General features: G+C 39.7%; 1 protein-coding gene across 1 annotated transcript in view; it reads left to right on the top strand.

Annotated features, from left to right (window-relative positions):
- USH2A (usherin) overlaps nucleotides 1-13916 on the top strand; it is an 829367-nt gene that overhangs the window by 674441 nt on the left and 141010 nt on the right. Inside the window, exon 60 of the mRNA XM_028488076.1 lies at nucleotides 2180-2534. Within this exon, the coding sequence (XP_028343877.1) occupies nucleotides 2180-2534 (355 nt within the window). The remainder of the gene's footprint in view (nucleotides 1-2179; nucleotides 2535-13916) is intronic.

Raw genomic sequence — 13916 nt, 5'->3', positions numbered from 1 at the left:
TAACTGTTTTGGTGGATAAACTTGGGGCTAACATAATACTTAATCTCTTACATAGTATAGATTTTTAAAATTCACACTCTCAGGCAATTTTTTAAAGAATTGTCAGTTGTGTGTGTGTGTGTATTTTTTATGTTTTTTTCTTTTTTCTTCTTGTTTTGTTTTTTTCTTCTTGTTTTGTTTTTTTCCTTCTTGTTTTGTTTTTTTTTCTTTTTTCTTTTTCTTTTTTTTTTTGTGGTACGCGGGCCTCTCACTGTTGTGGCCTCTCCCGCTGCGGAGCACAGCCTCCGGACACACAGTCTCAGCAGCCATGGCTTACGGGCCTAGCCGCTCCGTGGCATGTGGGATCTTCCTGGACCAGGGCATGAACCCATGTCCCCTGCCTCGGCAGGCGGACCCTCAACCACTGCGCCACCAGGGAAGCCCTCTTTTTCTTTTTTTAATAGAACATCAGTTTTATGACAACCATGGCTACACCTCAATGTGGGAATTCATGAGAGTTAAATAAAGTTCATTGACTTGTCATAGAAAGTTTGAAGCCAGACAAAATAGAAAGTTTTATTTCCCCATAGAAGTTCATATGTTTGCCTGCTATATTATGTTCCCACAAAACACCTTTTAAAAAACTGACTGAGAGGAATCCTTGGCTGTGAGCCCTGTGGTCCTCATCAGAATGGATCCCTCCCAATGACACATCTGGTACCTGGTATCTGCAGCAAGTACAAAGGCCAAACCCTGCAAACCTACACTGAGTGCAGAGTCTGGCCCAGGCATGGTAGCAAGGAATAATGTGGTGGGTTGACTAACCATAATTGTAGGTCACTGGGAGTATCTGTGAAGCCTCCATAGCCTCCAGCAGGTAGACTATCATTGCTCATACCTAGGTCATAGTGATTTATCAACTTGAGGATCATCAAATTCCCAAAGCCAAAGATTTTAAATAGCCTGCCTTTTTGTGAAAGGTACTGTCATTTACTTTGTCTTAATAACCCTTTCCGTTTTGATGGTTAATCTGATATGGCAGCATGTGAATATGCCAGCATCTGAAGAGTGTGTTAATTAAATACTCCTAACATCCTGGAAAATACTGATTTATTCATCAGTCTCTTCTCAACTAGAGATGAAGCTGAAAGAGGAAAGAGTCATCCCTTGGGTACATTCTTCCCCAACCTAGAATACTTACCCTCACAGAAAAGAAGAGTTGATAGAGATGAGGCAAAGATGCAGAAAAGCCATGGAATTATATGCCTTTTGGCCATTCACTCAAAAAAAATTTTTGACTGGGATTTTGGGGTTAGTAGATGCAAACTATTATATATAGAATAGATAAGCAACAACGTCCTACTGTATGACACAGGGAACTATATTCAATACTCTCAGATAAACCATAATGGAAATGAATATACAAAAGAATGTATCTATATGTATAACTGAATCACTTTGCTGTACACCAGAAATTAATACAACATTGTAAATCAAATATACTTCAATTAAAAGAAAAACTATTAAACCTACTGGGCTTAGATGTTAGGAACACAGAAAGAGACCAACCAGGATTCCTCAGGAACTTCCAGTTCTGGTCAGGTCTGCATCATGATTTTACACCCAGATGAGCAAATATCTGTTCCAAATGAAATATTAGCTATCTGGGGTCATTCCAGCAACTGACAATTCCATTTCTCTTACTTAGATGTTTAATGCTCTATATATTAAGTGCCAAAAGAGTTTGCATGGGACTTGGGGGGGGAGGTTTGGGGGGAGGATGGGGAAGAATGAAGTATAGTTGATTTACAATATTGTGTTAGTGTCAAGTATACAACAAAGTGATTCAGTTCCTTGTCTTTCTCTGTGTGACTTACTTCATGGGCCCTAGTTTTAACATCAATAAAATCTAAAGATGGGACTAAACAATTACCTTCTCAGGTAGTTGAAAGAATTTTTTGAGCATACTCTGCATTTTACTAGGTTTTGGAGAAGCCATAGAAAATAAATTTGACTTTTACCCTTTAAAGAGCTCTAAAGCAGATTCCTGTTATTAGACTTAACATGTTCATTTCATTAATGGGACTGTTGAAAAATTGAGTTTGTAAAAAATTCTTCTAAAAAGCAATTTCTTACTCTGTCTGCAAACCTTCTTTTGAAGTGTGCCATGTCACTGATTGTTTTGCTGGTCTCCTTCCAGACGTTCTGCTGGCTTTGAAGAGGAATCCCTTTTGTTTGTCTGGTCAGAAGGAGCCCTTGAATTTATTGACAATGCAACTACTTTGAGGCCTTTCACGCTCTATGAATATCGGGTCAGAGCCCATAACTCCAGGGGCACCGTGGAGAGTCTGTGGTCATCAACACGGACTCTAGAAGCCCCACCTCAAGATTTGCCAGCGCCCTGGGCTCAAGTCACTGGTGCTCATTCAGTTCTACTGAATTGGACAAAGCCAAAATCTCCCAATGGCATTATCTCCCAGTACCGTGTGGTCTACCAAGAGAGAACCGATGACCCGACGTTGAACTTCTCTGTTGTGCACGCTTTCACCGTGATGGTAAGAAATTCAGAAAAAAAGTATAACAGATACTTAGATTATCTGGTTAATATGTTGATATTAATTTTCTTATCTGCCTTGTCATTTTTCTTCACTTGGGGCTTAAACATATATATGAAAATGGTTAAGTGCAAAAAATGCAATGTAGCCATGAACTAAGTATAAGAGATATTGGAGACCAGTTTTCATACCACGGTTAATTTGTATTACCTCCAGCAAATAAGTGAATCTCTCTTTGCATGATTTCCAAATCCATTAAATGGGAATATTAAATGTGTCCCTCTGCACCTCATGGGGATGAGGCTCAGATAAAATTAGACATGTCACATATGTAGATGTGTTATTATCGGCTCTTTGAGGAAAAAGAAAATTAAATTTCTAGGTAGACCTGTCTAGATACATATAGTTATATATATACATCACATGCACTGTAACTTAGTGGTGATTTTTCAGGGTTGGCCTCCTCTGGCCCATAACACAACTTAATTCAATTTACCTTGTATCTCCTGAGAGCTTTCTTTACCCCTGGCATAGCCTGACATTCTATGGGAGATACAAAAATAGGATGATCCTTGTCTTGGGGAGCTTTCTCTGTTATAATACTGCAGAGATGAGAACTGAACATAAAAAAGTAAGAGTAGTAGTGGGTTACAGCCCATAATATCCACCACACTGGGATTCAGTTCCCAAACCCTACCACCTACCAGCTGAAAACCACAATACAAGTGAGAATATCATACACCAAACGTGTTAGGCAAGAAATGCTCTGGAAAGTGTGTAAATGTGATTCAATTTGTGTAAAACATTCTGGAATATTGTAAATATAGAGAGGAGACATATTGGGACAAGGGAATACTCTGCAACTTATCCATAGCAACCTGTAAGGAGAGGAGGCACTTTTACTTTTTACTTCATATGACTCTTTAGTTTTGACTTTTTCCAATGACCGTTTATTCCATTATTTTATTTAAAATTTATTTATTTATTTATTTTTTTTTTTTGCGGTACACGGGCCTCTCACTGTTGTGGCCTCTCCCGTTGCGGAGCACAAGCTCTGGACGCACAGGCTCAGCGGCCATGGCTCACTGGCCCAGCCGCTCCGCGGCATGTGGGATCCTCCCAGACCGGGACACGAACCCGCGTCGCCTGCATCGGCAGGTGGACTCTCAACCACTGTGCCACCAGGGAAGCCCTAAAAATATTTTTTAAAAATCTTAGTGAAGATCTGTGAAACACAAAATTAACCAAGTTATGTCTGAGAGATATTACTTGGCTGCCTTGACTCTCCCCAGCATTGAGAAAAATGACTGGCAGATAGCAAATATTAACAGAAAAAGAAAAGAGAAGAAAAGAAAGAAATGCTCTGGGAGATCAGCAGGAAACCCTCAGATTTCCTTCACAGAGATGAAACATTGTGGTCTTGGGAATCAAATACGTAGGGTTTTCAAAACGTGCCGAGACCTTGCTAAGTGTGAAACCCCTCATAAGTAAGAAAGAATAGACATCGTAAAACACCATTGTCAAAGACCAGACCATTTTCTATGCTTCCAGTTTTGGCAGCCCACTTTACATGAAGGTTATCTTATAGGGTATAACATCTATCAAAATGTTTAAATAAGGGGCTTCCCTGGTCGCGCATTGGTTGAGAATCCGCCTGCCGATGCAGGCGACGCGGGTTCGTGCCCCGGTCCGGGAGGATCCCACAGGCCGCGGAGCCGCTGGGCCCATGAGCCATGGCCGCTGAGCCTGCGCGTCCGGAGCCTGTGCTCCGCAGCAGGAGAGGCTGCGGCAGTGAGAGGCCCGGGTACCACAAAAAAAAAAAAAAGTTTAAATAAGATGAGGCAAACATATTTTCATGAAACTCCAGAAGAATCTTCATAAATGAATAAAGTACAATATTTTCTCACCATCCTATGTTCAAATTGCTCGTAGAATTAAGAAATAAGCAGTGTGTAAATTAAAGAAATCTTCATTTTTTAATTTAATTTTTATTTTATATTGGGAGTATAGTTGATTTACAATGTTGTGTTAGTTTCACATGTACGGCAAAGTGATTCAGTTGTACATATACATATATCCACTCTTTTTCAGATTCTTTTCCCATGTAGGTCATTAGAGAATATTGAGTAGAGTTCCCTGTGCTGTATAGTAGGTCCTTGTTGATTATCTATTTTATATATAATAGTGTGTATATGTTAATCCCAAACTCCTAATTTATCCCTGCTCCCCACCTTTCCCCTTTGGTGACCATAAATTTGTTTTTGAAGTCTGTGAGTCTGTTTCTGTTTTGTAAGTAAGTTCATTTGTATCATTTTTTTAGATTCCACATATAACTGATATCATATGATATTTGTCTTTCTCTGTCTGACTTACTTAGTATGATAATCTCTAGGTCCATTCATGTTGCTGCAAATGGCATTACTTCATTTTTTTAAGGCTGAGTAATATTCCATTATATGTATGTACCACGTCTTCTTTATCAATTCATCTGTCGCTGGACTTTTAGTTTCCATGTCTTGGCTCTTGTAAATAGGGCTGCAGTGAACATTAGGGTGCATGTATCTTTTCGAATTATGGTTTTCTCTGGATAAATGCCCAGGAGTGGGACTGCTGGATCATATGGTAGTTCTAGTTTTAGTTTTTTAAGTAACCTCCATACTGTTCTCCATAGCGGCTGTACCAATTTACATTCCCACCAACAGTGTAGGAGGATTACCTTTTCTGCACATCCTCTCCAGCAATTTATTGGTTGTAGAATTTTTAATGATGGCCATTCTGACCAGTGTGAGGTGATACCTCATTGTAGTTTTGATTTTCATTTCTCTAATAATTAGTGATGTTGAGCATCTTTTCATATGCTTTTTGGCCATCTGTATGTCTTCTAAATGTCTATTTATATCTTCTGCCCATTTTTTGATTGGGTTTCTGTTGTTGTTTTTTTTGATATAGAGCTGTGTGAGCTGTGTGTATATTTTGGAGATTAATCCCTTGTCGGTCACTTCATTTGCAAATATTTTCTCCCATTCTGTGGGTTGTCTTTTCATTTTGTTTATGGTTTCCTTTGCTGTGCAAAAGCTTTTAAGTTTAATTAGGTCCCATTTGTTTATTTTTGTTTTTATTTTCATTACTCTAGGAGGTGGATCCAAAAAGATTGCTGCGATTTATATCAGAAAGAAATCTTCATTTTATTTAGAATTCAGAATTGGTACTTTATTTTTTATTTGACATTTAATTATCTTTATATATCAGGGTCTTTCATATTACATCTTCTAGTGCCCTCATTATAAGCATTAGAAGCAGTGTTCTTAAGTGTAGAAGTTCTTTTTTCGTTGATATGTGATCCATGGGGAAAATGATTACTTCTCACTATATCCTTGGAATTCATGTTCTTAACTTCCACCCTGAAAGAAAAATATTGAAAAATCCTTGACAAGATCTTTCTGAATGAGGCAACTTGATTTAAATATATTTTTATTGAAGGCATCAATATTGCAAGGCTTAAACCTCTGATCTTTCAAAATATGGCTTTCAGAGGTTTCAGCCTAAACGTTTAATCTACCAAAAAGTTCTATGAGAATTCCCTTGTGATATACCCTCTAAGTCATCCCTTCATAGCCAGTTTCATTTTACAACCCAAGACTCAAAGTATCCAGTGAACTCTGTTCTTTATTTAATCTGCTTGGTTCTATTTTTATCACACTAAAAAGTTCCTGAAAAAGAAGAAGGCCTATGGCCTCAAGCTTTAAGCTTTACGTGGCCCTTTGTATATAGCCCTCCCCAACATAGTTTCCATTTGCCAGCCAAGTATTGCTGTATTCTTTCATTTTTCTAAAGATTAATCCTTGCACTGCTAAAGAGAAGAGCCATAATAATCAGGAAACAATATTTCTGCATTCCATTTTTGAATGTGTATGTGTGTTCAGAGTAGCCCCCCAAAATCCGGATCTTTGGCCCTGAGGGTCCCAAGAGAAGATTTCATTAGGTTGATCAGGAAAAGTCCCATTTGAACTTGTTGTTAGCAATCGAGGACATATTCCACAGAGCAATCGGGCCAGTGTTATGTCGTTCTGGTCACTAGGACAAGTTTCCAGAGCAGGAGGCCACTGTGACTCTATAGACTGACATCTTTGAGAGAAATAATCAGGAAAATAAACTATTGTCTTTGAGTTTCGTCCATTCCTACATTCCCAAGAGAATGTATTCAACCATTTTTTAAAGATACCTAAAGAAGGAGGTTCAGGAGGTCCTTAATTCCAATTCCTCACCATCAGAGAGGAATGTTCCTTTTATCCTAGCCAAATCCCTCCTCCTGTGATTTAGGTCCATCTCTTCCTGTTCAGAACAGCATGATTTCTCTATACTAGTATACTGAGCCCTCAGGGTCAAGAACAGGTTATCACCAATTCAATCCAATTTGACAAATAGTCATTGAGTACTCCATTCAACATGTCAGTACTCAATACTGCTCTTATCTGTGTTATCAAAGTCTCCCATGCAGCCGGGCTATTGGGCAGAGACTCTGGGGAAAGATGAATAGTCAAGTCTGAGGCACAGATTTTTACTACTAGGCATTTCAGGTTTTGAAGTTTCTTTGCTTCCGAGTTTCTACTGCTCGTGTGTTGATGATACCCTTTTAAATCTCTCTGAGTGCCTCCCTGGCTATACTTACTATTTCTCCAATTCCTATACCAACTAAACATCTTCACTGTCTCTTTCCATTTCTGTGCCTGCCCTAGGAAATTTTTTCCAACTTTTTATCTCGTTGACCACTTTGGCTGAAATTCACCAGAGCAAAGGAATTACATTTTTCAGTTAGCAAGATACAGAATCCATTCCCACAATCCAGGATTACAATTCAGTCCGCAGACTTGCAAGAGGTGTCACTAATGCCCCTCCTTTAGTCTCTTGTTTATCTTGGGATCCCATCCCTGCATGAGAAGCCACCAATAAATTGCCTGTAGTGTACTGCTGTCCCTAGCTTGTCCCAGAGTCCCCCCGGAGCTGTTTACAGACAGGTGGATGTGGCTGGGAGAGCCACATAAAACAGGTGCAATGAATGCATGAGTCCTCCTGATGGTGGCAGTGGATGGAGAACTGGCAGTGGGGCCCCTCCATGGGGGTGGAGAGCATATGTGTTGGCAGGAGCAGCAGCATTAGCAACAGAGGCAGCAGGAGAGAAGAAATGGAAAGAGTGTGGCTTTTAATGTATCACCAGCTTCTCTCCCAACCTCATGAAAAGTTTCGTCTCCTTTTTGGACCTAAGGAGATCCTTCTAAGGGGAAGAGAGATATCTAGTTCCTTAGGGTCTCTTCAGACCAATCCCCTCCACTACTGAAAACCAGCTTTAGGTAGAAGTCCTTAAACTCCCTTCCCAATTAGTTCTGTGATGAATTGTGCGGTGTCAGGAGAGAAACTGCATTTAGCCTTGCTTGGCACACGAGAGTTCCATGGTGGTATTTACAGGGAACACTCCTGGCAAGGTTGGCGGTACTGTTGCCACCATTAGGATTTGTTTGCTTTTTCTCCCTGGCACCTGCCATCACACTGGCAAAAATAACTTGGGATGGAAAGGAAGAAGTGGTTTACCTGTTAGTCTGTGCCCTCAGTATATCCCTGCTTACCCCACGGGGTTATAAAACATCAAGCCCAGATCAGACACTTGCCCACTCCCCAGAAAGATAGATGGTCCCTCACTCTGTATGTAGAATCAAACATACGGTGCTGAGGGGTAAGCAAATTATATGGGTCACTAAAAGTTGGCTTCTAATCTGGAAATAAAATCCAGAATTACAAACTCTAGTTTCTAGATTCTAGTTGCCAAACTCCCTTGCCCAGTGTCAAGGAGGAGGTAGTCAAAATGTCCCCATGTGGTTGTCACAGATCTCTTTACCATTAGGTAGATATGTGAAAGGAAAAAATGAGATATTTTATAATTGCCATATCATGGAGAGTCTGTGAGTACATCGATGAATTTATTTTTAATCCCATTTTCATTTTGGCTTAGTATAATGTGAAATATTATTGCTCTTTACATATGATCTTGAATTAGTTGTAGCTCTTACAATTTGATGGTTCTTGGCATTTTTCCCCAGATCCACTGATAAGTCAAAAGAAATGCTTTAGGAAATCTAGCTATCGAAAACAACTCCTTTGGTAACTGTTGTTCTAAAATCAAGAAAAAGTAGTGATAAAAACAATAACTCTACTTTCTGTATCAATTCTATAAGCTGGGATTTTCAGTTTAGAATATGAGTACCTGCATCATTCATTCTTTTATATAAAAGATACAAAATATGGGTGAGTAGATGTCATACAAAACAATGAATACTTGTTGGAACATCCCATTTTTTATTGTAATGTTGTATTTTAGTTGACCTCAACTTTTCATTTATTAGCCTTACCTTATCTTTATCCTTTTTTTCTAATAATGCTCTACGAAGCACAAGTATATATTGGGGATCTGATTTTTGCTCAGTATTATTGGGGATGAAATACCATGTAAGTCTTCTTGAACTTTGTATAACTACTTCCTTGAAAGGGCCTTATTTTCTCCAACCACTTTATTCCAACAAGCTTCATCAGGACTCACTTCCTTGCTCATCAGTAATCTCTAGAGCAGGTCCCATGGTCTTCCAGTCACTTTCAGTGACAACAAGGACCAGCCCAGTTTTGGTAAATGGGACTCATTTTAGGTGTTAAAAAAAAATCCAGTCTAAATCCAGTCTAAAGCCTGACTTGTGTTAAGGGATCTACAGTGGGGAAGAGAGGGCATGTCCATTTTTCTTCCTTTTCTTCAGTTCCTTCCTCTTCTCTTGTTGATTTACCCAGGGTCATGGAAGAAAAGATAAAATTAAACAAAAAGTAGCAGAGTCTAATTCCTTAATATAGTTCTAATCCATCTACTGTTGCCTTCTTATTTGTAGGTGTCTCATGGGATTTTTTTGTGTGGGTTGCATAGAGGTCTCCCATGGGAGATTCTATGCTTCACAGTTTCTGATGCAGGCGACACACTCTTTGGCAAATTTCTTGCACCCCTATCCATTACTGCCCCAAAGATCCACCCACAACCTTCTACTTCTGTGTTCCCGTTCCCGAGCAGTCAGCCAATATCAGGTCCTATCAAAAGAGAAAAGTACAACTAGTCCAGAACTATCTTCTCTACTTGCCTTACCACTGGGTAAGACGCAACCAGCCTTAGAACTTCAGAATTCATTGAATGAGCAGCAGGTATCAGCTTCTGCATTAGGCCATGATCCCCAAATCCTGAGATCACATAAGAATCTCGGAAGACCCTTCTTCACCCTAGTGGCTGCATCAGAATTACCCTGTAAGTCTTGTCACCTCCATAGCAAGCCTCTTGAAAAGAGTGGAATGTCCATCTCACCTTTCTTGCAGACACCCTCAATTTCTTCATGCTGTTCTCTAGGATATCCTTCATATGCTTTGAGAGAGGAGTATGGAGTATCCCCATCCTCCCTCAAGTGGTAAGGAGATAACCTGGAGAAATTTCTCTACTGAATTCCCCTCTTGAACTTCCTTTTCATGAACCTTCTTATATAAGAAGGATCTTCTCTTACATAAGTTGTCTTTTACAGATCTTCAGAGGAAGATGGGCTTGAAGGTGTAAGGCTGATTCTTTGTGTAAGTCCTGCAGATGTATGTCTAACAGTGCCAGTGGAGTTACTCATCACCTATTTTTCTAAGCTCTACTCATCATTCTCCAGTACATCCTGTTACATAGCTAAATGGCTCCATCATCTTTCTAGCTGCTCAAGCCAGATCATCCTTGAGTCCTCCCTTACCTTACTTCTATATCAAATCCTTCACTAAGTCCCGTTGAATCTAATTCTAAAGTATATGTTGAATAGTTCTGCTTGAAGGCCCCATGTTGTTCCCTTCTCCTCAAATGATCACATTCTTACACTTCAAATGGATCCACCTTCCTACTTAATTGTCAAGTTTGAACTAAAATGTTACTTATCTCACAAGGCTGTTGTAAGGGCTAAATAAATTAATGCATATGCAAAGTACTTTAAGACTGGAAATAGCAATATGAATAGGCTGTAAAACTTCAGATATCCTACTATTTATTTGGAATAACAAGAGGCTGAAAGAAATGAGCAAATGTAGAAAAAAATTGGGGTTTGGATAAAGCAACTGTATGAATTTGGTCATGATTGGAAAAATGTAGCTTGTGTTTATTTTAATCAGGCCTTGCAACAAAATTCTGATCTTGCAAATTTAGACATTTTCTAATACCATACTGTTCATTTCCAGGTAGTTTCTCAGATATTGGATTAGGCTCTATTTCCTTTCTAAATCACCCTGAGAGAGAATACGCTTTCTGTCTCCCTGAGGTCTAGTTCTGACCCGTCTCCCCTCACGACCATAAACATCTCACGCGGACCACCCTAAAAGTCCTCCTCAGTCCATTTCCACTCTACATGCAGCTCAGTTCACCCACCATGACACTCACAGAACCCTGCCTGTTCACTCAGATCTGAGATCATGTAAGCAAAACATGCAGTTTTTTGGTATCTCTCTCTCTCTCTCTCTCTCTCTCTCTCTCTCTCTCTCTCTCTCTTCCCAAATCACACAGATGCTGCTAAATTGGCATCCACCCACTTCACCTTTACCAAAGAGCAGTCTATCAGTTTACGGGAGAAGTGGGTGGCAAAACTGTTTGCCCTTTGACGCAGGGATGTTGTTATTTTCTGGCCTTTAACTGAATTATAAGGAAACCCTTGTTAGACACCCAAGAATCCCACAGAGACTTGTTAAAAAATATATGAAAGTAAAAGGAACTAGTCCACACTCTAACAGGCCCAGGCCATAAATTCAGAATATGTGCCATTTAGCAGAGACAGCAAGCTGTAAATGGCAGTGAAGGGCAGAAGTTAATTGAACTACTGGAATCTTGTCACCAGTGGAAAGTAGCCACTACCTGAGGCAAGATGGCTGCCCCCGAGTCCCCAGTTGCAGCCAAGAGATCACATCCTGAGCTCTGCAAGGGCTTGTGGGTGAGGGGGAAATCATACACAGATGACCAATTCTTTTATGGTTCACAGCCGATCAAAGTGAAATTCAGCAGCTGTTCAGGACAAGTGACCACTGTAACGGCTGTAATATAACCTACTAAATAGAGAGGGAATTGCATTAGAGCAAGAGGTTAGCCGTGATTATCGGCAGGTGAGTGCTTTATTGAAGTTGAAAGACCATTAACATTGATAGAGTAATTATTTCAACTTGAAAGTAATTACCTTGATGGGTGATAACTTCTCCAGTGTTCCCAGATTTGATTGGGCCAAACAATGGTGAGCTCCTGAAGCCTAGAAAAATATTACAATACTGTGGTTTTTAAATTACTGAAACCACTGTTGGAATATTTTAATTATGCCAAACAGTGAAAAGATTTTGTCTTATACCAGCCAGTGACCTCTCATGTAGAGAGAGACATTTGCTTTTTAATCCAAATGCAATGACCCACACCCACCACCTGTGAATACGTATGTGATGGGTTTGCAAATGAATCTTCTTATCTTGTTAGAGTGTTTAAGGTGAAACACCTTGTTAGTGCTGTAGCTGGATATTACTAAGTTCCAATGGCTGGCCTTAGGGATCATATCTATGAACTGGGAGGCCCTAAAATAGCATTTTCTCTTTGTCACAGAGGGTTTAAATTTGTATCTATTAAATATCTTGATAATGACATCCTCAAAATTGAAAATTCTGGATGCCCTATATTGTGGATCCCAAATCTCAGATTTTAGTCCTATAACTCATTTGTTGAAACAGCTTTCTTGCTTGATGTGATGCAAATCCTCTAAAAACATACCATGGTCAGGGTATTTTCTGTTCATCCACACTGAACATCAGTTAAAGAAAATGAAAGTTGAAAACCTGAGCTTCTCTGAAAACTAATGCATGTACGAAAATTGTGAGTCATTTGCAATTGAGGACAAAGACACACAAAATCTAACGTGGTTGATCAAGACCAAGAAATACTGTGGAACTCTTCCATTCATCAGTTGTTCACCTTAAATCTCCTTTGATACTCAGTCATGCCCAGAAGCTACAACAGAGACAAAGAAAAAGAAATAGTCTCTTCGCTCTGGGACCCATGGTGGTCTTGGAGCACATGAGGAAAGAGACAAATTACAATATCATAAGCAATTCTTTAGTCATGCATGGGCATTGACTGTACTTATAAATACTCCAAAGAACTTGGGGGAGCCCTTACTCATACCCCTGCTTCCAAACCCAGCACTCGCCCTACAGAACCACAAAGCATTGACTGAACAAACACAGCATCATGAGTCTTAGTTCTGCTGTCAGAAAAGATGAATGTGGCATCACCTTCAAGTTCCTGGATGGTTCCTTAGACCTTTCTATCATCTTGGCAGGATTTGATCAGATGATCAGCCAATGAAGGACTGTCTTTATGGCAGTACTTCCCGGGATTTTTTTCCTAATGAAAATCCCAGACTCTCCTAAGGGCAAAACAGGTTTCCACCTGTTGTCTGAGAGCCACTAAGGACTGCTTTACCAAGGAAGCCATAAATTAAGAATGTTTGCCGTGGGTTGCCTCCATCTCCCCATCTCTGCTCTGAATTCCTCTCCATAGACAAAGTCGTTGGGTCTGTCTTTCAGAGGGAATCAGAGTACAGCAATTCCTGCCTGCCAAGCCAAAAGAGATTTGCTAACTGAAAAGTAAAATGACTGGTTTGAATTTAGTCAAACAGTAAGGGTTTGAGATGAAACCATTGGGAAAGGAATAAGAGTTGATGGTTTGAATTGTAAATCTCGCCATTAAGCCAAGCAAAAGGTGAAGAACTCTGACCCACGTGATGTCACATCAGGGTTCTCACCACAGCAGGTTTGCCGTATGTCATATACGGTTGGGCTAAAGGTCATCTTAAGGAGCCCCTCAGGTACTCTGAATTTAAAATAAGTGTAATAACTCATTTTTAAACATTTCCTATGAACTCGGATTATTAAATGTTCACGTTACAAAATCAGAGAGTTTTCATCCATTCCAAAAGGTGCATTGTCTACCTCTGAAAGATAATGGCCATGTCTAGCTAGTAAAATTACGGTATATTTTTAACGCATGTAAATGTTACTTTTTGACAAGACACAAGTAATGAATTTTCTCATATAAGTTCCTATTGGGTGATTATGATACAGGGTTTTATTTTTGCTAAAGCAATTACTAGTGTCATGGCTGGATACCTGTGCCCATTAGTGGCTGGTTCTGTGTTTTTTTAGGACGGTTATTGATCTCTTACTGAGCTGACATTCAGGTTTTATGCCAGATAGCTTGATTAATGGGTTGGTTTCAATAAGTGGACTGAATGGGGATAGAAAGCAGGGGCAGCCTTC

This window comes from Physeter macrocephalus, chromosome 4, assembly GCF_002837175.3.
Source record: "Physeter macrocephalus isolate SW-GA chromosome 4, ASM283717v5, whole genome shotgun sequence".
Taxonomy (NCBI): Eukaryota; Metazoa; Chordata; class Mammalia; order Artiodactyla; family Physeteridae; genus Physeter; species Physeter macrocephalus.
This window is presented reverse-complemented; position numbering and strand designations above follow the sequence as displayed.